This window comes from Malurus melanocephalus, unplaced genomic scaffold (assembly GCF_030028575.1).
Source record: "Malurus melanocephalus ecotype Western Australia unplaced genomic scaffold, MMel_1.1 scaffold_17, whole genome shotgun sequence".
In the NCBI taxonomy this organism is placed as follows: domain Eukaryota; kingdom Metazoa; phylum Chordata; class Aves; order Passeriformes; family Maluridae; genus Malurus; species Malurus melanocephalus.
Window position 1 is genome coordinate 3,201,645 of NW_026623249.1, and position 27,593 is coordinate 3,229,237.

At 45.4% G+C, this 27,593-nt stretch overlaps 1 protein-coding gene across 2 annotated transcripts in view; it reads left to right on the forward strand.

Annotated features, from left to right (window-relative positions):
- The window catches only part of CACNA1I (calcium voltage-gated channel subunit alpha1 I), a 91,484-nt gene that overhangs the window by 15,085 nt on the left and 48,806 nt on the right, over window positions 1–27,593 (forward strand). For both annotated transcript variants that reach the window (XM_057388757.1, XM_057388764.1), the window contains exons 3-6: window positions 2,409–2,506; window positions 23,073–23,232; window positions 25,343–25,658; window positions 26,320–26,412. In XM_057388757.1, the coding sequence (XP_057244740.1) occupies window positions 2,409–2,506; window positions 23,073–23,232; window positions 25,343–25,658; window positions 26,320–26,412 (667 nt within the window). The remainder of the gene's footprint in view (window positions 1–2,408; window positions 2,507–23,072; window positions 23,233–25,342; window positions 25,659–26,319; window positions 26,413–27,593) is intronic.

Here is a 27,593-nt window from a genome sequence, read left to right on the forward strand (position 1 = left end):
CAGTAAATCTGTGAATCTGTGGCCACTGAGGGCTGCAGGAGGCTGGCTTGCTGCTGTCTCAACCACAGAGTTGAGTTAAGGCAGTATTTGTCTTGTGCTGAAAGGACCCATGGTCAGTACTTTGACGATTAATAATTTTCCAGTGACACAGGGACTGTACTACACAGGCAGCAGACTCATTCCAGCTAGGAGAGGGCAGTCATGTGCACCTGGTTAAGGTTACTCACATGCTGTAGCCACAAGAAGACAAAACCCAATGGTTTGTAAACACTTTAACATTAATTTTGCATGGTTAAGGCTGAGAAAATATGTCACCTCTGCCCACTGATTTTATGTCAGCCCTAGTCCTATGCTTTTCTGCTGTGCTCCATTTCTGTGAGGGCCACAGCGTTCTTCAGGAYTTCCCATTTAAGTCCCACAACAGACTGCAGCGTGGGGCTCCTTCAGCCAGAAAGCTGCCTCCATGTGCTAGGTCTCTGTGAAGAGCTGTTAGCTCATGTCCTGGGAGCAACACAACGATGTCTGTAGTGTGCTTTGCCCATAACTGCAGTTCCAAAGTTTCACCAGGTCTATCTAATTCTGGGGCAACAACTCCAGTGTGTCCTGTAGTCATGTCCATGCATTTATATCTGCGTGTATTCCTCCTCTTTCGTATCCACTTCCCAATTTCATCAGACTGGATCCTAAGTCTCTCTCCATCACTAATGCTTTCTGTAGGCCAGTTGAATATTTCTGCTTGGTTTGGGATCAGGGCTTTTTTGGAGGTGAGAATATTTTGATTATCTGTATGAAATCCCTTGTCTCTTCTTCTGCACTTGGTATATGTGGAACTGACAGCTCCAGGGAGGTAAATGAATATCACTGCATTTCAGAGGAAGAATTATTTCATGCAATTACCCTAAAAGTGCATGAGAGAACAGAGTGAAAGGAATGAGGGAGAGAAAGAAAGAGAGCATGAGAGAGAATAATCACAACACTTCGACAGGTTTACCCCATCGTGTTTGAAAATCTATCACTCTGACAAGTCCCCTTTGTGAAAGTATAGACAGATAACCAGGCATTAGCTCTTCAAGGTCCTCTTGAATGGAGGATACTCAATAGAAGTATCAGTCCACTGGTCCATTTCACTCAATGCCTCTCCCTGATTATTTTTTACAGACTGGCTGTACCTCATTTCCCTCTCARTGTCTCACTTCGGATCTCTCATTTAATTCTCAGTGGCTCCCGGTCAGAGGCATTTGGGTCTAATAATGTTTTTGTTCTGAGAAGGGGTGCAGTAGCAAAAGGCTKTGTCCTTAATCCCTCTTGACTCTTGAGTCTTGTCAAAAAGCCAAGGAAAATGCAGCTTTTCGTAGTTTTATTATYTGTGTCTGAGAAGAGATTCAGTAGAAGCAGTTCCTGTCCTGACTCTGCTGCTATTTTACCTGCCAACTGTGTCACCTTCTTGATCCCATCTGCACATCAGGATTAYCCAAGGGAGGCTGGTGACAACAGCCCATGTCTTCATGGAGGTGCCTCATGCACCTGTGTTCATGAGAACATGTAAGATGTTTTGAGATTCTCAGGTGGAAATTGCTGGCCAGGGTAAATTATCAATATAATAGTTTCTTGCCATGCTTTCAAAGAGACAGGATATTTGCCATACTGGCTGAAGAGAGAACACTGGACTAAGGATTGCTGGGCCAGGTCACCTTTTGTCACCTGCACCTGCTGCTCTTGSAGCAAAGCCAATGCATTAGTCACACCTATTTGCACTTTGAGGTTATTTAGAGCACAGGTTGTTGGGTTAGGAAAGCTAAGGTCTAGCATAGGTCCTAAAATTAGGCTTTTCCTTTTTTGGTTGATGTCAGAAAGGAGTGATTCACAGCCATGGGGGAAAGCTTTCCACCAAGTAAAAGGAGTTGGTACTTCAAGTAAGGTGGTTTGTTTCTATCTGAGATAAAGCAGGTTAGCTGAAGCTGCCTCCTGGGGGTGATGATGGGGACACAGGGAGACCCCCCTGTGCTGCAGGTAACTCAGCAAAATGGGCCCCTCCTGCTGGCCTTGTGTGCAGTGGCCACCCCATGTGCACTCTCTGGCCAGGGGCGTGCCCTCCTTGCCAGGGCATCTTCAGGCAGCTCCTTCCTCTCCTGCGCTGCAGCAGGTGTGTGTTGGTGCAGCTCCTAGCCCATGTTCATGTGCAATACACTCACTGCTAGAGGAGCTGCTGCAGGCTCTGGGCTTCTTCCCAGAGGGCTCATGGAGACTTCAGTTTTGCTTCCAAAGACTCAGGCTTCATCCCCATGATTTCCAGAAACTCTTCAATGAAGAAATGATAAATTTGTGGCTCAAGCTAAAATTCTGGATTCTTTTAAACTTTCTTTTTCTCTCTTTTTTCTCTCTCTTCCCTTCTCCCTCCCCTTCTGCAGGATGGTGGAGTACTCCCTGGATCTCCAAAACATTAACCTGTCTGCGATCCGTACTGTCCGTGTCCTGAGACCCCTGAAAGCTATCAACCGTGTGCCCAGTAAGTCGTGCTTCCCTCTCACACCTCTCAGCCCCAGCTTTTAAACTGCCTGCGCCRCCCCTGCCCCTTCTTCCTGGTCAGATTTAAAGGCACAGACACCTTTTGGGCATACAAGCTGACGGAATATAGGAATACAGGATTGGCACAACATCAACCCAAGACAATCCACCCCTTATTCTATATCTGTCGGCTCGAATCCCAAACTAATACATTCTAACTCTAAAGACTTACAGATATATATACATATATACAAAATAGTGGCAGTGATATTCAGCAAGCAGTAATCATAGACATCCCAACATTAAAAGCAGTTTTCATTCAAAATCAAATCCCCCTGAGGTACACAATGAGTTTCTCCATCCTCCTGCATTACCCACCATGTGGAACCTGGTCCCTGAACAAAAGCAACCCCACAGATGGGTTTGTCTTTGCTCAAGGCAGAATGAATCCAGACATTCTTTCCTAACAAACCTTTGAGACGTATTACTGGGACCTTGTCTCCATCTACTGTATGCAGCGGTTCAGATTGGGCAGGGCCTGCTTGGCTGGTGGAGCCTCGGGTGTTTACCATCCAGGTAGCCTTTGCTAGATGYTGTTCCCAGTTTTTGAAAGTACCCCCACCCAGTGCCTTCAAGACGGTTTTTAAGAGTCCATTACATCGTTCCACTTTGCCAGCAGCAGGTACTTGGTAAGGGATATGGTACACCCACTCAATGCCATGTTCCCTAGCCCAGGTGTTTATAAGGCTGTTCTTGAAATGAGTCCTGTTGTTGGACTCAATTCTCTCTGGGGTACCACGCCTCCAAAGGACCTGTGTTTCAAGGCCTAGGATGGTGCTACGGGCAGTGGTGTGAGATACAGAGTAGGTCTCCAACCATCCAGTGGTTGCCTCTACCATTGTGAGTACATAGCGCTTGCCATGACAGGTCTGGGGCAGTGTGATGTAATCAACCTGCCAGGCCYCTCCATACTTGTCCTTGTCCCACCTTCCCCCATACCATAGGGGCTTCACCTGCTTGGCCTGCTTTATGGCAGCGCATGTCTCACAGTCATGGATAACTTGGGAAATACTGTCCATGGTTAAATCCACCCCTCAGTCTTGTGACCACTTATATGTGGCATCTCTGCCCTGGTGCCCCGAGGCATTATGGGCCCATCCAGCTAGGAACATCTCACCCTTGTGTTACCAGTCCAGGTTGATCTGGGAAACCTCTACCTTTGCAGCCTGATCTACCTGCTTGTTGTTTCAGTGCTCCTCATTAGCCCGTCTCTTGGGGATGTGGGCATCTACATGGCAGACTTTCACAGGTAGCTTCTCCACCCAGGCTACAATGTCCTTCCACTCTTCAGCAGCCCAGATTGGTTTTCCTCTAGGCTGCCAATTGGCTTTTTTCCACCTTTCCAGCCACCCCCACAAAGCATTGGCCATCATCCATGAATCAGTGTAAAGGAAGAGTTTTGGCAACTTTTCCCTCAGCAATGTCTAGGGCCAGCTAGATGGCTTTGAGTTCAGCGAATTGACCTGATCCACCTTCTCCTTCTGTGGCCTGTGCAACCTGTCATCTGGGGCTCCACACGGCTGCTTTCCACTTTTGGTTCATCCCTACAATGCAACATAAGCCATCAGTGAAAAGAGCGTAGAGTTTATCCTCCACTGGCAGTTGGTTGTACAGTGGAGCTTCCTCAGTCCGGGTCACTTGTTCGTTCCTCCTCATCAGCAAGACCAAAGTCTTCACCTTCAGGCCAATTTGTAATTATTTCCAGGATCCCAGGGTGATTTGGGTTTCCTATGCGAGCATGCTGAGTAATGAGAGCAATCCATTTGCTCCAGGTAACATTGGTGGCATGGTGGGTGGAGGGGACCTTTGCTTTGAGCATCCACCCCAGCACTGGTAGTCAGGGTGCCAGGAGGAGTTGGGCTTCTGTCCCAATCACTTCTGAAGCRGCYTGGACTCCYTCATAGGCTGCCAAGATCTCCTTCTCTGTTGGTGTGTAATTGGTCTTGGATCTTCGGTAGCTTCRGCTCCAGAATCCCAGTGGACGGCCTCRAGTCTCACCAGACACCGTTTGCCAAAGGCTCCAGGACAGACCGTTGCTCCCRGCTGCAGAGTAGAGCACATTCTTCGCTTCCGGTCCTGTCCTGACTSGGCCGAGGTCTACGGCATGAGCGATTTCCTGCTTGATCTGGGCAAAATCTTGCTGCTGTTCAGGGCCCCACTGGAAATCGTTCTTCTTGCGAGTCTTCAGGTAGAGAGGGYTCACTATCTGGCTGTATTTGGGGATGTGCATCCTCCAAAAGCTTATGGTGCCTAGGAAAGCTTGTGTCTCCTTTTTGYTGGTTGGTGGAGACATCAGTGTGATCTTGTTGATGACCTCAGTGGGGATCTGATGCCATTCATCTTGCCACTTTACCYCCAGGAACTGGATCTCTTGAACAGGTCCCTTCACTTTGTTCCTTTTTATGGCAAARCCGGCTTCCAGGAGACTCTGTATGATCTTTCCTCCTTTCTCAAATACTTCCATTGCTGCTTCCCCCCACACAACGATGTCATCAACATATTGCAGATGCTCCGGAACCTCACCCTTTTCCAGTAGGGCTTGGATCAGCTCATGGCAGAAGGTATGGCTGTGCTTCCACCCCTGAGGCAGCCGGTTCTAGGTGTACTGCACGCCCCTCCAGGTGAAAGCAAACTGAGGCCTGCACTCTGCTGCCAGAGGAATGGAGAAGAACGCGTYGGCGATGTCAATGGTAGYGTACCACTTCACTGCTTTGGACTCCAGCTCGTACTGGAGCTCCAGCATGTCCGGCATGGCAGCACTCAGCRGTGGAGTCACTTCATTTACACCACAATAGTCTATAGTCAATCTCCATTCTCCTYCAGATTTGCTCACAGGTCAGATGGGGCTGTTGAAGGGTGAGTGGGCTTTGCTGACCACCCCTTGGCTCTCCAGCTCTCAGATCATCTTATGGATAGCAAGCACAGCATCTCGGTTTTTTCTGTACTGCCAGTGATGCACTGTCGAGGTGGCGACTGGAACGTGTTTGTCTTCCACCTTGAGGAGTCCAACTGCAGAAGGATTTTCGGACTGCCCAGACAAGATGTTTAATTGCTTGATGCCATCTGTCTCTACAGCAGTTATTCCAAAGGCCCACTTGAATCCCTTTGGGTCTTTGAAATACCCCCTTCGGAGAAAGTATATTCCCAGGATATGTGGGACCAGTCACGATAGGATGTTTTCTCCACTCCTTTCCAGTCAGGCTCACCTCAGCTTCCACCAGAGTCAGGTCTTGCAATCCTCCKGTCATGCCAGCAATAGAAACAGATTCTGTTTCTACATGTYGCGATGGAATTAGTGTGCATTGCGCACCAGTGTTGACCAAAGCCTCATATTCCTGTGGTTCTGCTGTGCCAGGCCAACGAATCCACACAGTCCAAAAGGCATGGTTCTCCCTGGCCTCTACCTGGCTTGAAGGAGGGCCCCTCTAGCRCTRGCTGCCATTCCTTCCCTGAACATATATTGCAGGTGTTCCTTCCAGGGAATTGGACATGTCATTCTGCCTTCCATTATGCTGGGCAGCTTGGTTATGGGAAACCAGAGCTACTTCTCTTCTGGTGGAGCTTTCTCTCTGAGTGTTGCCATTCTTCAATTCACACACTCGTGCTGCCAGGGCAGAGGTGTGTTTTCTGTCCCCACCTTCTCATGTTTTCCCCATGCTCAAGTAGGAAGTACCAGAGGTTTGCTCGTGGAGTGTACTCTCTCTGTCTCGCTGGGGGACGTCTGCTCCTGGTGACAGGGCCTCTGGCCTGGACCAATGCGATTTGGAGAAGGCCTTCTTTAATCTCTTTCCTGAGTAGCTGATGAGTCTCCTCAATCTTGTTCTCTACTTTCTGTATACGTTCTGACAGGCTTGTTTCCACAGCTGAAATTCTTGCGTGTGTTGGGCCATTACAGTATCTGCATATGCTCAGAGCTTCTTCGCCACAGCAAGTACAGTCTCATCCCCTTCATTGCATTTCATCTTCGCTAAAGCAGAGACATATTCTTGTGGCCCAAGTCATACGAGTTTTAGCCACATCAGCTGTGTACATTTTACTGTGTCTGGACTCTGGATTGTTTGGTCATTTGAGAAATGATCTTCAACACTGCCAGCTCTCTCAAGCATTTAATCCCTTGTTCCATGGTCTTCCACAAGGTTCGATGTATCTGGAGATCTTCTACACACATGAATCTTTCCCTCACACTTTTTAGGAGCCATGCCCAGAGACTGAGAGTTTCAATCCCCCTTGCCATTCCTTGGTCAATAGCTGCATCACCTGACAGGGATCCCAACTGCATTGCTTCACCACTATCCAGCATCATATCAWCACCTGCGGTGTCCTAGATGCGGACCAACCAGCCCAATATCGATTAGTTAGACTATAGTTTGTAATCTGCCCTTGGGCCACAAACGTTTTCTGGGGTCAGAGACTCAACAATAACTTCTGGTTCAGATTCCTCTGCTGGCTATGAGGTTAYTGGCTGCCCATCATCATCTATGGGGTGAATGGATTTGGTTTTGTGTTTGTTTCTCTGGACAGGGGCAACTGCTACTGGCTTAAGCTCGCTGTCTGGTTTAGCTGCAGCCTGAGTGACTGGGGTATCTGCTSACTTGTCCTCTGGCCCCTCTGGCCCTGTCTCCTGCCCTACAGCATTGAGCAGTGTGCGATAAGCATTAGCCAGGGCCCAGCATATTGCAATGAACTTCTTTTCCTTACAGTTCTCATTGCACTTCTCTTCCAGATATTTCCCCACCTCAACTGGGTTCTGAATTTTTTCAAGTGGGAAGTTAAAAGCTATTGGTTCAGAAAATTGCTTCAGTATTTGGCCTATATTTTCCCATATCCCACACCACTCAGACTTTTCCACACATGGGGGAGGTATCTGGGTAGCCCCTCTGGAAATCTCAGCTCTGATTCTAGACAAGCTGTAAACTATATAGAGCATCCCTACCAGATAAAACAACAGGAAAGTGGCCTCTTTAACATCCAGGGGAAATGGAACTTCCTCAAAGGTGTTATGCCAGATTTAAAGGGGAAGAAGGAGATGAAGGGCTGGGAAACATAATCCCCTACTTTTCCTGTAGAAGACTGGCTGTAATTGCTAATAAAACCCCGAAGCAGGTTACTAAGACTAGGATGGAGAAACAAGAGAGTATACCAACTTTCGAAAGCTCCCAGTACCTCTCTTAAACTTTTATAAATCATCACTATCACACCTATAAATGTAGCAACTCTGATTCGTGTGCGTGATCTATAAAACTTCCATGCAAGGGACAAAACTGTCCCTATATGTGGATAGGCAAATAGGCCTAGAGACCAGAATTACATTATTACTTCAAACAGCATGATAACTTCTAACTGTACCCAATACCAAGCATTTAAAAATCAAAATGCAATTATTACAATTTTTCTCTTCACTTTTTCAAGCCGCACACTTTGGGCGCCAAATTTGTCTCRGTTTGAGACAAAGRATGTTACAGAGTAAATGTTTCCTCTGAAGTGAAAAAAAWTTGATATTTTTTCCCCACCAATATGAAATAGATGTTCGGGCAAAAGTGAAGAGAAAGAAAGTAGTTTATTAACAAAACACAGTGCCCACAGGACACAGATAAAAAGTAACTGTTAGATATCTAAAAGTCCAGGAACGCACACATCTCCCTTGCCCTACAGCCACTTGGCCACGTGGTGTGGAAAAAAAAGATGGTGGCTCCTGTTCCCAGGGAAAAAAGAAACAAAAGGAAAAGTCCATGTGACCRCTCCGGCAACAGTGGCAAAACCTGGCGGCAGTCCTCACTGTGGATGTAACAAAGGGCTCAGTGTGTTTTTCTGTCGCTGGCTTGGCTTCTTCCGAAGTCCAGGATGAGACGGAGTGGCGCTGTTTGCCCCTGCCGGCCGCTGAATTGCTCCAGAAGAAGAATTACAAGAGCCGCAGAGGGGGATGGCAGTCCAGGGAAAAACTGTTTGCCCAAGCTAACAAACCCGAGCTAGCTAAATGGCAACAATATAACTCCGCAGCATGCAGCAAGCTGAGGTCCAAAAAGCAAACGGCTGCCAAGCAGCCCCAGCTTTTAAACTGCCTGCGCCGTCCCACCTCTTCTTCCTGGTCAGATTTAAAGGCACAGACTCCTTTTGCACATACAAGCTGATGGAATATAGGAATACAGGATTGGCGCAACATCAACCCAAGACACTTACTAAAGGACATCACRGGTTTAATGATGTCTGTAGTCTCAGAAAGGGCTGCATGTGACGTCTGGAGAAGTATGAGTTTGGGGAAGCAGTGAGAATTAGTTTGCTCAGGCTTTCATGTGGCCTTCCAGATCCCCTCATCTGAAAAATTTTCATGCCATTACACATTAGAGGCATGTAGCACTGGGTTTTCTTTCCTCCTCACCTTCCCTTCCCAGAGGATAGGGACAAGACCAGATTCTTCACCACGTTTTTCATTTTTTGGTGGTGCTGAAGTTTTGCTTCCTTTATCTTCYCTTTCTTTGCCTCTCCTTGGTTTGTTTTGTATTTTTTTTTCTTATCAGTGTTGTTCCCCTTGCAGCCCTGAAGCAAGTAAGCAAGTGTTGCTGCTGTTATTGAAGTGCAGGAAAGACTGACAGAGGAGGCTCAGGCTTTGCAGTGGCTGTATCTAGTTGTATGGAAGGGAACTGGCAGACGGCTGCAATTCCATTTGCATCAGGGGGTGCAAAAGCACTGAACTGAGCTTACTGTATCACTCTGATGTTTCTGACTGCTCCCTCTGTAAAGGCAGTGGCTCCCACATGRAGTCTTGGGAGACTTTAGGCATTTCTTCTGCAAGTTTTTTAATTTTACAGAATGGCAGGAACTCTCTTGGCTGTCTCCAAAATCTCCCTGATCAGGCTGTCTGCACTGGCCTTGTCAAAGCTCTCCTAATTTCTTCTCTCAAGCTCAGGTGCTCCTTTTTCTTTTCAAGTCCTGAGAAAATTTGTACAGTTGACCTCCTAGCCTGCATCATATGCTTTCCCTTGTGCCAAAGTCACTTTCATGATGTCACCTATTTCTTGAATATGCTCTGGAGGTGGATTTCAGAGACTCTGTCTTCATGCAAAGCCCTTCTAGAAAGGGATCCTGTCCCTCTTCCTGGACTTTTATCTGGRCAATAGACCTGAACAGAGTGTGCTAAAAGGTGTGAAGGAGAAATTGAGACACAGTCCTGTGTGCCCAGTGTGGCAGAAGGGCACCAGGCAGAAGAGCCAGTGGTTGGGGCACTGAGAGAACAGCCAGGAATGTAACAGGTCCATCATGGRATGATAAGAAAAGCTTTTGGCTATTCACTGTCAGCAAAACAACTCCCCTACTCTGTCTCCACTTCTCGGGCCCCTTTCTCCAGAGAGGAGAGGGCTGGGAGCCAGTCCTGGTCCTGGTGTAGGACCTTTCTGTGAGGGGGTGGCCTGGAGSCTGTGCATGGCAGGCTCGGCCCTTCCAGGAAGATATGGGCAGCTATGTGASAGTAGAACCACCCTCGTGTTGTGCAGCTTCCTTACCTCCTGCCTAATCAGGAGTCCTGTAAGTTTGTGCTCAGAGGCTGCTCTGAGAGATTGATCTCTGTTATCCGGGTAGACTTAACCTTGGTGGCAAATGGAAACACATGGAATGACATCCAATTAACTCAGAGGTGTCTGCCATTTTAGTTGCTGGACAAAGGTGGTCGGGAGGAAAGCTTGCCTGGCAGAAACTTGAGGTTTTCTATTATCCCTGTTTATCTCCTGGAATAGCCAGAGCTGCCCCAGGGAGGACCAGTGTGAGCCGTGTCAGAAGGACCCACTAGGGACCTGCTCCATCCGTGCAGAGGCACCAGACATGTTTTCCATCATCTGACCTTTGCAGAGCACATGCCACTGAATTTCCCTCGGCTGTCCCGGCCTTGACACTGCTTGTCTGTTCTTTTCACCAGTACAGAACTTTACCTGTATGAAATTGATGCTGTTTTAATTACCACTCCATGGTTAAACCTTTATGTATTTTTCTTGCTACATAAATCTGTGGTTATATGTAGAGAATGTTTTGGAAGAAAGACGTCCTGCCATTAATTAAAACAAAACAAAACAAAAAAAAAGAAAAAAAAGAAAAAAAAAGGAACTGGATTCCCTGGGAGAGGAAGCATTGACTTGAGGGCTGAAAACTAGCAAAGAGGCTGTAAACAACAGCTTGTGATAAATGAGAACAAACTGCATTAGAAGAAGGTGCCTAGTGGGGTACAACAAACATAATTAATGGGACCTTTGGCCACAAATCTTTTTTYAATGTCTTTTTAAAGTTCTTCATTACTAATCCGAAGCAAGAGGAAAGTCTATTAGTGATATCTACTGATGACACCAAGCCGGAGGTGTTGCAGGTGCTAACAAAGAAAGCGGGAAATAAGACAGTAAGAGGTGTAGAGGAGATTCAAGTCATGGCTGTGAGTATGAGATACCCGGGAAGAGGCAAGAAGTAGGGGGTGGTTAATCCCAAAGGCAGAGACTTGGCCACGTTCAAAAGGCTGTGATGGGACTGTGGCCCAGTGCTCACCTTGGACCTTTCAAAGGTTTCCATGTGACAGGTAGGGACTGATTTTCACAGAGCAGTCTGGCAGTGTGGACTGAATAATGGCAGTTTATTACCAGGAGAATGGACAGAATTATTAGGAACCTGATGGATTAGAGCATGAGTGCTCAAGTGGTCTGTCACGGTAGATTACTTAAAGCCCAAACAACTCTACTAATCTGCCAGTGTTTGGAAAGTCCACATACTTATGTGAGAAATTCCTTGAGAGGTCTGAGAGCAATTTTATACTACGTGAAGAAAAAAAYAAAAGGCGATAACAGAAAATTTAGGAGAGGAAATTCTCCAGGCATTTCTGAGGAAATAGTAGCAACATGGTAGAGGAAAAAGTATCACCTGTTAAATAAGTTAAATAAACTTATTTTATATTCTTGGCAGGTGGACAAGGCTGAAGTTTAAATGCCCAAATTGGATATGTCTAAATTCTGCTTGGCCATGCACATTCTTAACATGCTACTTTCTCACAGTGAGATTTCTGAGGCTTTGAAACAGTATTCCACAAGGAGCTGGCAAATTCTATTTGTGTGTGCTGTACTCATGATCTATGGTAAAAAGGATACTTGTAAGGATGTAAAGTTTCTCTGAATCATGACAGAAGAAGAGAAGGGTATGCAGTGTAACCAAAAGGTGGTTAAAGTCTATTAAGAATGATAGTTTCTACCCAGTTTGTAATTAGGCTGTAAAACTTGCTAACATGGGAAGTGGCACTGTGCAAGTAAAGGAAGTAAAATGGGATTTTCCAAAGGATGCCCCATCCCTGGAAATGTTCAAGGTCAGTTTGAATGGGGCTTTGGGAAACTGTACTAGTGGAAGGTGTTCTTGTCTGTGGCAGGGAGGTTAGAACTAGATGATCTTCAATGTCCCTTCCAAATCAACAAAAAGACATTTCTGGATTTCAAACCTGCTTCAAGGTTAGAGCTGATCTTTAGCTACAGCAATTGATTGCATTTCTTGCCACTCTCAGCAGGATGTCCTACTGAGCATTTCAGATTTCCTGCCTGGAGCAGTCAGGGCTCTGCCCCGCCTGATCATTCTTCCATTCTCATGTCATCTTTGGAGTGTACTTAGAAAACATGAGGCTACCKGGTCTTGCAATATGTATCACACCTTCATTAACATTCCCTCTTATCTCTTGCATTTCTGGCTACAACCCCAGGAGCTCTGCCTTTTGAGGTTATGTTTGAAAATACAGGAAATGAAAAATTAGAGATTGGTCTGGTCCTATTGCCACGATACAATTCCATGGTAAAGAGTGGGTATGACAAGCCCTGCAAATCACTGAAGAAGTGTTAAAAGTWAAAAAAATACCCTCTAGGTCTCTGTCAGAGGTAATTGCTTTCTGCTCTGGGCATGTCTGTGTCCTGGTCTTGGGCTGAAATTTTGCACCATTTGTTGTTATCCTTTTGTGATTCTGTGGCATGTTGCTGGGTGAAATACTGCTCTTTGTGCTGGCTCTTTTATTGTCACTTCTTCTCATGGCAAGGCACAAGTTTTGGGGTGGGGGAGGGGGGACTGGTTTTGTTTTATTTTTCCCTGCTTTTGAGCAGTGTCTGTGATCATAACTCGTCGGTTATTAATTTTTTTTAACATTGAAGTAAGAAATGTTTCTTCATTTCGCTTTCTTGTTGCATTGGCCTTATGCAAAGAAGAGCCCTTGCATTAGGTTTGATGTCTTCCAGTTTCCACTTAGAATTTAGTAGCTGATTCATCATTTGGAAGCAGATTTCTTCAGCTGAGCACACTGTWTGGAAGTGAAGGAATCTGTTGCAAAGGAACTTTATGAAGTAGAAGATGTTTATATATATATGCTAATTGTCTGTATGTAAGTGCAGTGATACTTATGAGGAGTTATAGGTATTAGAAAAGTAATGTTATATTTTTCTTAGTAGGTGTGCAGGAAATAAAATTTCAGATTTGTGGCAAGTTCTGCTTTTTCTAAATGTGGGGTGGTTTTTTTTTCTGTCAGAACAAAAATAATCTTTCCCCATCCATTTTAATACAGCGTTATGCTGCCTAATTTTAGGTGGTTTGTTTTATTTGATGTTTTTTCCTATACTGGGTCCTGACAAAAAAAATCTAAAATAAGACATCCTCATTCATGCCATTCTAGTACAAAAATGCTTTCCTCTCTTCTTGTCCTCTTTTTCTTTTTGCTAAATGTTTTAATTATTTTTATTTCAATCAAATAGCTTTTTTTTTTTTCCTAGTACAAGGTCTGTGTATTAAAGTCTTGGTCTAGTTCCATTTTTCTTTAGTAATGATTGTAATTACAGTAGCTTCATGGGTCCAAATAGACTGGACTTTTCTACTTTTCTTCTTCAGATCTCAAAGATATAAACCACAGTTTGTTATTTTTAGCGTTATGTTTCACACCAGGTTAGTGGAACCCAGTGAGTGTCACCAGCAGACTCAGGAATAGAACTGACATCTCCTGACTTTTAGCTCTGCATTCATCTCACTAGACCAAAGCACCAATATAAAAATAATATTAAGGGTCTGAGTGGTGAAACTGGAAGAGCAGATGTTTTACATGTATATGTCTGCTTTAAATCTGTATTCCATACCAAGTTATCTGTGCTTGCTGCTGTAACAGTGCCTAAAACAGAGTAATCTGGCTACGAACTCCACACTTGGCATGGGAAAAAAGTGATGACATTTACTTTGCTCAATGTGTTTTTGAAGAAGTGGTTTCACTGATGAGCGTGTGTGAAATTAGCTTCTGACTGAGATATATTAGGCTGTAAAACAATCTCATTTACAGCTAGATCAGACAAAAACCAAGTCCATTTGACAGGCACAGTCCTGCCCTAGCAGTTGGAAATGCAAAGGGATTGTGAAATTCCTCTTCTAAGCGCCTCCCACAGGGTCTTTGCTTCAGATGCTTCAGTGTTTTTGCAAGAGGGCAGTCACTTGCTTGTTCTCTTCCAACGCTGATTCCCTTTCAAACATGTACTCTTCCAACTGACTCTTTTGTATATTTTTCCCCCTCTCAGCTTTATTTGTGAAGCAATAGTTGAAAATCAAATACTGTTGATTTTTCCAAATATTTAAACGTACCCCACTCACAGTTCTTTGTATGAAGTGCTCTGTAAATATTTATGATCACATCTCGGTGACACACAAACCCCACTCACAGCCATRTGTGAATGTGTATGCACACAGACTTATCCACATACAGCCTGAGCAGGTTAGTAAAGGCACAGGATGGATTTTGCCTCACGTCACTCATACACAAAAGTTWAGAGGTCACAAAGCCCTTTTCATTYCCTGGTCAGGCTGTATGACTGAAATGTATTTAAAGGTGAAGCTGCCAGATTTCTGTAGGCTCTGTCCCAGACAGGTGAGCAGGGAAAGGATGGAGAAAAGCCAAGAGGGAATGGACTTGACCAGTGGGGTCAARTCAAGTCTACGTCTTCTCTTCCCAACCAAATGGAGCAAAGCACTGAATAGAGCAATGTGATTCATGCCTAGAGTAGGCCATTAAAGGATGTTTTTCTTCCAAGAGAGGGACAGATCRGAGATGGAATTGTACTCAGAGCTGCACTATCCTAAACGTGCGGCTCTTTATCAAGTCAGTCAAGCCCTAAATTAGATGGGCATGCTGAGGATAAAGGGAAACAGTGCAAAGGGGAGTAGAGCAAAATGAGGATCAATAGAGATGAGAACAGAAGAAGGGGGGCTGGAAAAAATTGCACAGGAGGCAGGTGGTAGGGTTTGCCAGGCCCAGCACATGAAGGCCTGATGCACCTTTGTGTGTCAGATAATGCAGAGAAGTGGGGGGGAGGTATGGAGGGAGGGAAGAGGAGGAAATCAAAACCAGTACTACGTCAAGGACAGTATAAAGAAAATTTAATGACTCACAGATAAATATCCCGGATGAGTTTGCAAATCAATGCTTTTGTGAATCTTTTTAACAAACTGACTGCTCTGTGACCAGACCCATGTTTTGTAGTGCTGGAAGAGGCCTTCATAGAAGCCTAGAATGGCTTGGGTTGGAAGGGACCTCACAGATCATCTTGTTCCAACCCCCCAGCTGTGGGCGGAACACCYTCCACTAGAGCAGGGTCCTTAGAGTCCCATTCAGCCTGACCTCGAACACTTCCAGGGAGGAGGCATCCACAACTTCTCTGGACATTCCACTGCATCACAACTCACAGCAAACAATTTTTTCCTGTATTTAATTTAAGTCTTCAGTCACTGAAGACAGGTTCAAATTTTATTTACTTGTCTGATCTCGGTGCCGTTTTTCATGTGGATTCCAAGTGTGCAGTGTATTGCCAGGTGTTTAAAWAGGTAATCAAAGCAAATTTGGGAGAAAACCCCCAAAACATAATGAAAGCTATATTCCTTTGTTATTGTAGCATCGTGACAAGGAGCTGGAAAACATTGAAATGCAGCAAGTATAAACCTAGAAATGCCTTGGTTTTTATCATACATTGCTTAGTTTCTATTTTTTGTGATACAGATCATGTGAGAAAGTAATATTTCCTTCTCTGAACCAGTCCACTTAATTTCACTATTATTAACAAATATTCAAAAGTCACATATTGTGTGCTTCTAGGCTTTTCAGATGGGTTTAAAGCCACAAGATTTGAAAAAGGAAATGGAAAAACAATCACAGATTATATTCACTTTTCCTGTGGCTTTCAGACCTTTAGACCTATGACTCATATCTTTTATCCATCCACAGTATTTGGGAATAGAAACTTCTCTTTTTCTTTTTGCTGTAATCTGAGATTGTCAAGTCATAGCAAGTTTTCACACCTGTACGTTTCTGCTATGCATCCYAAGAGTGACAATAAAAATCACAAAAGTCTGTAATAGCACTTCAGAATTTGTGTTACTGGAAGTAAAGCAAGCCTGGAAAAAAACAAACCAAAACATTACAGAAACCAGTCATAGAAAGACCTTTGATGGAATCTTTATTTCTCCCTTTTCCTGTAGGGGAACGTGCAGAGCCAGATTTTTAAAAAATGCTCAGTGCCTCACAGCTCYCATTGTGACAATTCTGCTGCCTGTTCAAACAATCTCAGCCTCCAGTGTACACAGTGCTCACGAAAGCCCAGCYATGTATTTTGCTGCCTAAATGGGAGCTGAGCTGTTTTGCAAAATCTGTCCCTTGGGACCTATCAAGCAATGGATACCATGGAAATGTGAGCAATAATGACAGTGTATTATGGGGTGAATGATAATGTCAYATTACACTAATGCAAATTAAACATTGTGTGTGTGGGCAAGGCAATTTACAATCATAACCTTAAATCTCTCTATCTTTGTGTATTTTGGGACTGATTCTCCTCATTTCACGTAATGTCATGTCATTGCCTGCAGTAGAAAGAAACATGATTCATGCTAGTGACAGCAAGAGGAAATTAGTCCTGTTAAATCCTAACCAGAAGTTGCATTAACGCTGTTTTACATAATATTTTGCATTCTTCTGTCCCACTTACACAGCACTAGAAATATGTTAAAAACTTAAGGATATTTATAGAATAGAGGCAAATGGCTCGCAACCACAGCACTGGATTTGACTTTTGTCCCCAATGTTGGATGGCCCCTGCAATTCTGAAAGAAAAGGTGGCACTGCATGTTTTTAATAGACTCTTCACTGAAAGTGAATGCAGTCGTCATTGCAGTGATAAATGGGGGAAAAATGAGATGATCAGTGAACTGCTGTAGCAGGTGGTAGTAGGTGTTGCTTATTAGATGTTCAGTATTACAAAAAAGAACAGAATGACAGAAATCCCCCAGACACCTCTCTAAGAAATAATCTGACACCTGTCATCACTCTCCAAGACAAGGTTGCTTAACAGCCCAAATCTTGCATGGGGGTAAYGGCAAGAGAGTGAAGAAAGGGGGCCACTGACTGGGACCTTTGCCTGCATCCATTTCTGCTCAGATCATGGATTATGTGGCTACCAGCCATGCTACGGTGGCACGTACTGAATGTGACTGCCTATGGAGGAGGAGTTTTCTGTTATCTGTGAACCTTAGCTGGGTTTACAGCACCATAATAAGGTGCAGCCTGCTGCAGAGCTGGAGTGTCTCCTTTGGGATGACAGAAAAGCTTGGACTGTGGCTGCTCTTCTTCCAGAAAAGTCAGCATRCAGGTGTCAAGGTTAATGCTCTGTATTTTGCTCTCTTTCTTAAGGCCACTGCAACCCGGGGGTTAGATCGGCAATTAGGAGGCTTCACTTCTGAGCTTGCTTCTTCATATCACCTGGCAGCACCACCTGAGCCCCCTTTGGCAGCCTGCTGTGGCTCTGCAGTGTCTGTGTGTTTATTTGCTCATCTTCCCCTCCAAGGAAAACAGCTTATCTCTGGTTTCATTTACACTCTCTTTTTGGTGGTTGTTTCAGCTGAACGTCTGTTGGGAAGTGTTTTAAGTGGTGCAATTTTTTTCCCTTCTTACTTTTCTTTTTGATGCTCATGACCTGACCTGATCCATGTCTTGCTCTCTGAYTGAGAAGAGGTGAGGTCTGTTTTAGTCCCTGGATCCCAAGGGAATTGTTTCTACAGCCTTGGAGCAAGCTTAAAGGGAGGTTTTTTTCTCTTATATGAGTGCACACTAAACCTACTCTGGAAAGCTCTGTTGTTTTAGCAGGGTGGAGGTCTGGCCAAYAGGTTTTTTTCTGAAGTTTTAGTCCCTCTTTTGGCAACCTTGGGCTTAAGCCGAGGAGTACTTTGGAGGAAAGGACTAGGGGCACTTAATGCTTGAACTTGAATCAATATTCTAAGGGAAGTCACTGTATGAAGATGAGGATTGTGGGCCCATGCTACTGAGAAAATTAACAGCTCTTTGTACTGGCTGAAGCTTTATCAGTACTGGATGTTTTTGATATCTTCTGTGGTTACATTGAGGAGTGACAAAGATAATTTGAGGTTATGTCACCAACAGGCTGTGTAGGATGAGGTGTCTGAGACAGTCAGGGATGCTGGAAGGCTTGGCTTTTTGGTAAGGCAAGAGTGGGGAGTTAGTGAGGAACTTACCAGCTCTGGAACTATGGATCATGCTGATTRTCTGCAAGTGCTAAATCCAGCTCTAAATGTATCCTACAAATGCACCCAGAACCTGACAAAGAGATCAATGGGAAGACTTTGCTGTTCTGTGAATGAAGCCAGTGTGTCTGGGGCAGTATTGCCTTAGCAGCAGAACTGGCTTAAGGTGTCTCAGTACCACATACTGCCAACTGGACCTGTCTTTGCACAGAGTTCATTAAATTTGGCTCTGGCCATCCATCTGGACTTGCTCTCTCTTGCCTTGGTGCAAAGCAGGTGGTGATGGTCTGCAATGTGAGTGAGGCTGGCTTTGCAGCTTGAGGACAAAGCATCTGGAGCTGCACTCCGGCTCTTCCAAACGAGCTCTTTTGGCTCCTACATAGTGTTTGCAGAAGAGGCCTCAATGAAGAGGAATGCAGCAAAAGGAAAAGATCTGCATGGAGAGGGAAGCTGTGGGTTATAACATCGGTGAGTTTGGCAGTGTGTCTCCTGGTGGAGCCACAGCTAAYTGGTGTGTCTTTGCAGTAGTTGGGTTCCACATTTGAGCTAATGTTTAYGAATGCAATGTGTGAAATGACAGCTAAGCCTCAGGTCAGCAAGAGATCAGGGAGGATGGCCACAAGCTGGAGCAGCAGCTTGCACTGTGCACACAAATTGAGATTATTTTAACTACAGGGGTTGGCTGCAAAATTAAAAAGAAATAAAAGGTGCATGTCTATGTGTACTTTCTGCACAATCCATCTGCTGGAATGGTCCCTCAGTTCTGAAAATTTCCATAAAGGAGCATGCACAGGAAAATCCTGCCAACCACATGCTAGCTGGATGGACTGCCATGTGTCCTGGGGAAGAGGAGGAAGGAAAGAAGGCACGCTTGGACAAGCAGCCTGGCTGAGGGACATAATGACACTTCAGTCTCTGCATTCTGCAAAATGTCCTGCCAGCTACAGTCACAAGTGCTAATGGGAAGGAGATTTGGTTTTGTTCCAGTTAAAATGACAATTGGTGGCTTGGTCCATGATGCAGCTGAGATGGGTGCTGAGAATTATGTTCTCCTCCATGTGCTTTACCTCAAGAAAGGGAATGATTGCCTCAAACCGCTATCTCCTTTTGGCTTAACGTGCATTGGATTTGTCCCTCACGCTATAGCTGGGGAGAATCGAAAGGTCCGAGGTGAKTGGGATACAAGAAACCAGGAAGAACAGGGTTTGTCGACCGCTCCTAAGGCCGTGCCCCGCTCATGTCACAGGATGACGAGCACGAGGGAATCAGCTCAGCTGTCGGTCCCCGCTCTTGGGAAGAGGCAGGCGGGGAGAAGGCRAAGTGGCAGCGCTGCCGAGCAGGGGAGGCGATGGCGTGCCGGGGCAACCCTGCCCGGCACAGCGGGCTCGGCTGCCCGGAGCTCGCCTCCTCGCCATCCCGGCACAGCGGGCTCGGCTGCCCGGAGCTCGCCTCCTCGCCATCCCGGCACAGCGGGCTCGGCTGCCCGGAGCTCGCCTCCTCGCCATCCCGGCACAGCGGGCTCGGCTGCCCGGAGCTCGCCTCCTCGCCAGCCCGGCACAGCGGGCTCGGCTGCCCGGAGCTCGCCTCCTCACCAGCCCTGCCCCGCCTGCTCGAYCCCGCCGCCGCCATTCCCCCGGGGCGGGCACACGGCAGACGAGTCCGCTTAGCTGCGATGGCCAGGCTAATCGGGGTTGATGGCAAGTGTCTGGAGGAAGCTCGGGTCACTGTAGTGTCTGTAGAATTTATCAGGAAGGGCCTCTGCATGCCACCGGGGTGAGACAGACGATTTGCTTCTTCCAAACCGCGGAGGGAGCTCAGAGACCTTGCYCATCCCGGTGCTTCCTTCTGTTAGCTCACTTCCTGGCACTTCTCTCACCTTCCCACCATTTCTCACCCCTGTGACATACTTTCCCCCGTCTCCTGCTGTGTTTGAGTGGTGAACGCATCTGTGGCTTTTATCTTACCAGAAGCAGCCCTGCCTTCCAGGTACCGTCGAGAACCTTTCTCTAACCATTGTCCAGGGGTATCAGTGAGCAGCAGGGTAGCATTCTATGAGCATTGTTTGATGAGGTTACTTCCTTGGATACCCACAGAGGAGAATATTTAGTTTCCTCCCTTTTCCCGGTCTCCAGGTCAGAGTGAGTGGAGAAAAGGCCTTTGAGCCCACACGTGGCACTCATGAATATTTAATGTTTCTAGCTTTTATTTCCCTTGAAGAGCAAAACCTTTTCATATTTGATGCCCTGGAAGGCAGAATGGTTGCTGWATGTTGTTTCGTCAATCTGTCCCTCCTCGCTTTTCCTCCGGACTGCCCAGTCTCTCTTCTTTTCTCGAGGAGCTTTTCCTTTTTCACAAAGGATGCTTCAGAAAAGGTCACTGTCCCTTTCAAATCCTCTCCTTACTGTGAGCCAGCATGGCTTCTGTTCTGCCAATGGTAAAGGACAAATGGGGATGTGGGGAAAGCCAGCAGTGGGGAGGGAGGCTGGGAAAAGTGTGCACATAAGCTGAGGAGCAGCACAGAAGCAGAGAGGAGTAGTAGGCACAGCAAGGGAAAAATAAAGCGGCAAGGGAGCAGGCTGAGGCAGTAGAAGGTGGGAAGAAGGCAGCAGCAGGATTTTGCTGAAGAACTGGCTTTCCAGCACCTTTGTCATGCAAGATGCACCGGTGGTATTGTGGATGGCAGCTTGTCCAGTGAAGGCCCTTTGGAAAAGGCAGTCATCCCAGTTCCCCAAAACACAATGCTCCCAAACTGCACTGCCCATTTCCATTGTTGGGAAGTTGCTTTAGAGACCTTGCTGTTTTGGCTATCAGACTCTACAGCAAATCATCACCGGTTATCCTCAGGCCTTTCAGCCTTTCTTYCTCTTTCTCCTTCAATTGCAACTGATGTTTGAACATTTGGATGGGTGTAGCTTCAGTGTTCCTGCTTTTGAAGAGCTAATCTCATATCCACAATCAACATCAATGGGAAAAGAAAGATGAATCTGTCTGTGAGATTTWAAAAAAAAATTGTTTTCATTTGGACTTAGAACCTGTTAATGCTTTTGTGTTATGGAAAAGATGCCAAGCCGTAGGGCCACCTGCCAGTTCTTGGGTCATGGCCCCATGTACCCCAGATGGCCTAACATGAGGGCAATAGCTATGATCTTGAGCTGTGGAAAGCATATCAGTAATTCCTCTGAGAGTAAGGATGGAGAACGTATGGGCAGGCAGCATGCTTCCAAGAAAAAGGCAGACAAGTTTTGTATGTCACTTGCTTTCTCTTGGAACACAGACAAAATCAATTTTTGCAAATTCGGACCCAACAAGCRTGCTGTCTGTAAAATTCTGGTGGGAATGTCTGTTCTGTCTGTTCTGCATTTCAGCACAAGGGCAGCCTCATTTCTCCCATTTAGCCAGCTCTGAAATGGTGCTAGCATCAATTGATCTGAAAAATGTCACTCCCTCTTGCAGCATTACTGGCACGACTTCCTGTGCCACTTGGCTCTCCCTAATGCACTGACCGGGACAGTTTATGGGAATTACAGAACTCATTCTGTGATGCAATATTAATGCTGGGAGCACGCAGCACTACAGTGAGAGTGCATGGTCTTGAAGCCCAAGTGCTGTCCAGAGCATTTCTCCAGGGCCTGGCAGTTCACAGTGGCAGGCAGCACGTTCTCTACTAACATTTCTAAACCGGCCTGATGTCCCACAGCAGGCACACTTCTTCCGTCAGCATTTGTGAATTCCATGCCTCCTGACAGGTGCCACTTCCCTCTCTGGTATAAGCAGTCCAGGGAATAGACATGGAGCATAATGTTTAGTATTGTGTGCTAATTACTTGATGCTGGGTACACAAGGGAGATTATCTTGTGCCTCAAAGGGCTGCCCGAGAATCCTAATCGCATCTTCCTCTCCTCTTTCCCCTTCCACTGCCATCTGAAGTAATGAATTGGTTATAAATACCTAATTAGATAATTATTTGCTGGTCTACATGGAACATTTTCAGTGAAGAAACTCTCTGGGTACCTGGGGGAAGGACCTCCATGGAGATGAGGAGAGACAATCTCGTGAGGTGTGCACAGGGGTAAAGGTAGTACTGTGATGCTCAGAAGAATTTTTATACTTTCACCATCCCTGGAAAGCAGAGGAAAAGCCATTAGCTCCATGGAGAAATGAGCCTATGTTTACCTCTACTCATGGCTGTGAGCTGCAGAGCCAAGGGGAAAGTAAAACCACAGGAATAATTCATTAGGTAATTAGAGAGTTAAAAAAATTTAAACATTTGCACTGGGCAGAGATTCTGTGCTGGGAGGATTTTGGGCTATGCTTGCTACTTTTGTGCTCCAGCCCCATTGGGGCATGAYGACTAGCCAGGGGAGGATGCTGTAGTCTCTTGATACTGCCAGTGAAAAAAACAATTATCTGTGCCACTTTCTCTGTTCTGGAGGGGTTCATCCCACTGGCAGGCTGGCCTTGGTCTGTCAATACAGCTCTCACAGGTTGCAGCATGCAGTGGTTGTACTGGGATGACTTTCAGTACGAGCCATTGGCTGATGGGGCTGTTGAGCTGACATGCACCTTTGAGACAGTTGTCACTCTGTTGTCCTTCTGCAGGGAGAGGGGAGGGAGGAATGTCAGTCACATAGTTGATAGCACCAAAAGTGTCATTGTCTTTTCTTCTCTGCTGCAGATGGAAGCCTAAGGTTAAGAGATCATGGAATACAGCAGCTCTGCTGGCTGCCTGTCAGTAGAGGTTAGGACAAGAAAATAACCATAAATCTGGCCTGGTTTGGACAGTAGTTAATTTCTGACACTCTGCTTTTTCATGGGGTTTTTGTTTTGTTTTGTTGKTTTTTTTTTTTAATGCTTGTTTCGTAAACTTCTTTTGTTTTCTTCTTCTTCCCTTCCTCTCTCTCTCTCTGTTTCTCTGTCCCATACTTGCTCCTTCTGGTTCTCTTCTCCCCCTGCAGGCATGCGCATCCTTGTGAACTTGCTCCTGGACACCTTGCCCATGCTGGGGAACGTCCTTCTTCTCTGTTTCTTTGTCTTCTTCATCTTCGGCATCATCGGGGTGCAGCTATGGGCAGGGCTGCTTCGCAACCGCTGCTTCATGGAGGAGAACTTCACAATGTGAGTGTCTGGGAGAAAACACCTCCTTCCTTCCTTTCTTCCAGGGATGTTTTTCTTTTCCTCTGTCTGCTCACGCCTTCTGCCAGGCTCTCTGTGTATCCCTTTATCCGAGTGCAGGGTGACGGTGTGCAGGGTATTGGTCCTGTCTTGCAGTGGAAAGGGAGGRTGGGCAAAGACAGGTGGTTTTCTTCTGTCTTTACAGCAGGTGTCTGGGTTTATTTGGATTTGATCAAGGCACAGGATAGCATGGCTGACCCCTCCAGCCATGCCCAGTGATACACAGTGCTGCTCCTACACCCAGAAAGAGCTGAAGCTCTGAAACACCACCCATGCTATTGTTCTCCTGAACCTGCTCCCTCCTCAGAAAATAACACTCACTTTTGGACAGTAATGCATTACCTCTGGAAGGACACAGAAATTACTAGAAAGGTTCAGGAGTAGAATTGCATGTGGCCAGTGCTCTGGGRAAGGGATGGAGGGCTTTGTGGGAGAGGTGTCCCACAGCTGGAATAGTGCAAGTGAGAGCATCTGAAAGCAAAGAATGATTGTTTAAATGGGACAGAAAACTCATGGGAAAACATGGGAACAGCTCTGGCAAAGAGAGCCTGAAGGCACACAGGGGTCAATTACAGGTATCTGAGGTTTATTTGGGGGGTCCAGGGCTGAATCTGCAGAGCACAGCTTTACTCCTCCCACAGGCAGTGGGGTGGAAAAGCTCCTGCCTGCCATGAATTCTCYGATTTCCCAGTTTCAGAGCACAGCTCTTCCTGTTGACTTTCTGGCTTTAGTAGATCTCAGGCTTTAAAATGTTTTCTTAAAACCATATGCTAATCCCAGGCGTGCTATCATTGTAGAGTGCTTAAAACCTAGAGCTGTAGATCATTTTAGACTGATTAAACAGTTCTGAAGCTTCAGATCATCTCAAATTGGAAAAAAAGAGTGTGAAAATACAATGCGCAGAACAGCAGTGGAGTTGCAGAGTAGAAGCTGCTTAAAGCAGGCATTTCCTGTGTTCATTTATTCCTTGGGRGAAAACTAATGTTTAGGATGATTGTCCTTTATGTAAATCAGGAGTAGCACTTTTTTAATGAGTGTAATCACATCCATGCAGAGTTGATGTAACTGAGAAGTGAATTGGGGCCACAGCCTTCACAGTGACAGATGTTAGAAAATCTTTGGCTGACCATTACTAGGGAAATCAATTCTGAAGGTGCTCCTGCACCAATGATGAGGATGAGTTACAACATATCTTTGTAGTTGAGTCCTGCTTAGTTACATATCAGAGACTGTCTTTTCTTTTTCATCAACATCTGTCCTTTTCCAATGACACTTAATGAAAAAGTCCATAGTTGCACAGTGTGAAAGTTGTGCATTGTAGCACTGCAACGAATACAGCAGACAGAGTTTAATCAATTTCTTTTTCATCTCTACTTTTCACTTTCCTGATATTAGCTCATCTGCAGCTAGGGAAGCATAGATGATTTAAATTATTCATGCATTTGGAAGGTGCTTGCATTATTTGGAAAAAAGACATGAACTTGTCATGAAACATTGCACCCATAATGCCAGCTGTCAAGAAGGAGTCAAAGTTAAGGTTAAGTCAATTTTATCTTTCCATTTTCAAATATTAAGGCTTATCTGTGAAATGTTAATCATGCATGAACTAGGTTTTTTTTTAGAAATACAGAAGGTTCACTACCAAATGTTATAAAACATGTCCATCAGTAGTTACATATATGAACATATCACAGTAAAACCTGATGAACTTCCCTAATGTCACTGCACCTGATTTATCTTTGATGTTAATGGGGAGAGTGATCAGACTGCAAATCTCAGCATTCCAGCTTTTCTACACACAAGCAGAATGTGTAATTTGGCTTGGGGTGATGTGATGGCAGGAAAAGCTCTGAAAACTGGGGTCTCACCCTAGGAATTTCCTGGTTTTCAGGGGCCCTGTATTTCCTCCCCTTCTCCTGAGGCAGTAAACCTGGAAATCCCCTCCTTAGTGCAGTTCCTGTGTCAGAATGGGGGCTCCCAGCTCCACCAGTGTCAGTGATAGGAAACTCTCTGTCACAGGAAATTTTACTGTGGGTTTTTTTCACTCTTGCAGACAAGGTGACATTGTCTTGCCCCCTTACTACCAGCCAGAGGAAGATGATGAGATGCCCTTTATCTGCTCGCTGTCAGGAGACAATGGAATTATGGGCTGTCACGAAATACCCCCTCTGAAGGAGCGAGGCCATGAATGTTGTTTGGACAAGGATGATTATTATTACTACAATTCAGTCCGTCAAGAGTTCAATATCAGTGGCATGTGTGTGAACTGGAACCAGTACTACAACGTGTGCCGCACCGGCAACGCCAACCCGCACAAGGGTGCCATCAACTTTGACAACATTGGGTATGCCTGGATTGTGATATTTCAGGTAAGCCTCAGTTAGCCTCCTTACAAGGCTCAATTTTTCTCTTTTTCAAACTCAGTCTTTTTGGGCTACAGTGGTGGTTTCTGCAGGGTGTGACACAGATGCAAAGTAAAGAGCCTTTTAACTCCCCTGGTAAAGGAGGCAACGCACACATGAACGGTGTTCCTGGAAATGGGGAGGGACATAGAGCAGTTCCAGGCACTCGCTGAAATAATTTGCATTCTTCAGGCTGACTTATACCAGTTTCCCCTTTAGTCCAGACAACTATACTAAAGGAATTTTTTTTAAAAAAAAATTCCCAGCACACATTGCAGATAGGAGTTAAAATCCATGCTTTTTTTATTTTCCTCCGGCTGTACGTGGTGTCCAGTCCAAGTGGCACAGAAACTTGCTGCGGGTTTTCCCCTGCGGCGATCTAGGGAAATGAACTATTTTAATGAAATATTCCTGCTGTGGACCAGAATGATCTCACAGGCTTTGACAGCATGCCAGTGTTACCAAGCAGTACCATGCTGATTTCCCAAAATGGAAATCTGGCTTCRTTGAAATGAATTGTTGTTTCTCACCTTTCTTGGGTTGCAACTGTCCTGCCAGTATCTGTATACACTGAGGAGTGAGCTCTGGAATACCACTTCCCTCCTGTTTCTCTTGTTTTTCTTTGCAGGTGATCACACTGGAAGGATGGGTGGAGATCATGTACTATGTGATGGATGCCCATTCCTTCTACAATTTTATCTACTTTATCTTGTTGATAATCGTAAGTATAAGGTTTGACAAATGTCAGCAATGAAGTCTAAGAGCTTACGAAAAACAGGTCTTAGATCAACACAGATCCTGGGGAAGCAAACTTCTGGGAATCTCAGAAATCCGCTGGTTGATTTCCACCAAAGGTTGTGGCAGGATCACATACATTATTGTCAGACAAGTCATTATCTTTCACTCAGAAATATCTTTAGGATTGATTTCTAAAGTTATACATGCCCAGTGTAGTATAATGTTCTCACTGGTAGATCTTCTTGCAAAGTAAATTCCCCAAACCAGTTGACTTCAAAGCACGAAAAAACATTTCTTTCTCTGCCCTTTTACTTGGTCTCTATACATTTTAGGCTCTTGAGTAATTTTTGAGCCATGTTGAGCCAGGAGCTTTTGGCAGCACCTGGATTTCTCAGGTTCAGAGTCTCAGTTTCACATTTTGTTAGATTCAGGGTCTGTCATGCTGAATTACTTCCTCACCATGAACAAAAAGGAACTACTGCTCCAAAAGTGTCAGCAGTCCAAAATAAACTGGCTGTTTGAGATCCCTTGTGGATGATGGGATGGAAAGAGAGAAGTGTGTGTCAGCGATGAGAACTTAATAAGCCGTTTATAAGCCCTGTGGATATATACAAATGAAGTTTGAAGGTTGGTTTTCTGTAAGGATATGCATTATCAGCACTTGGGATGAGAGTTGAGGAACAGGGTGGCATTGCYTTTCCATTCCTCAGGCTTCCCTTGTGTAAGTGCATTTTCTTGGAGGAAATATCCTGTTTCGAACCAGGAAGGATTTTGCTTTTATGAGGGCTATTGCACTTTTCTAAACTGGGGAGCCCAAGTCAAGAGTGAAACAAAAAGACACAGAATGAATCATGGGAAGTATAAAATCATGTGCATGGTAGATGCAGTTTAGTTCTAGGTCACCTAGTAAGGACCTCAGTGTGCATTTCCAAGGCCTACGTGCATTTGGATGGGCTGATGAATGGACCTGGCTAAGACTCTGATCTTCACCCAACACTTGTCCTGTGGGACCATGCTGTCCTAGAAATAGAATCTCTAGAAACAGTCACCCAGTAACACTAACAGACTTACCTAGTTCAGGATCTAGTTTAAATTCAAGTTGTCATGCAATGACTGGAGATAAAGCAAACTTTAATCCATTTCTGTGACAAATTCTGCAGCCTG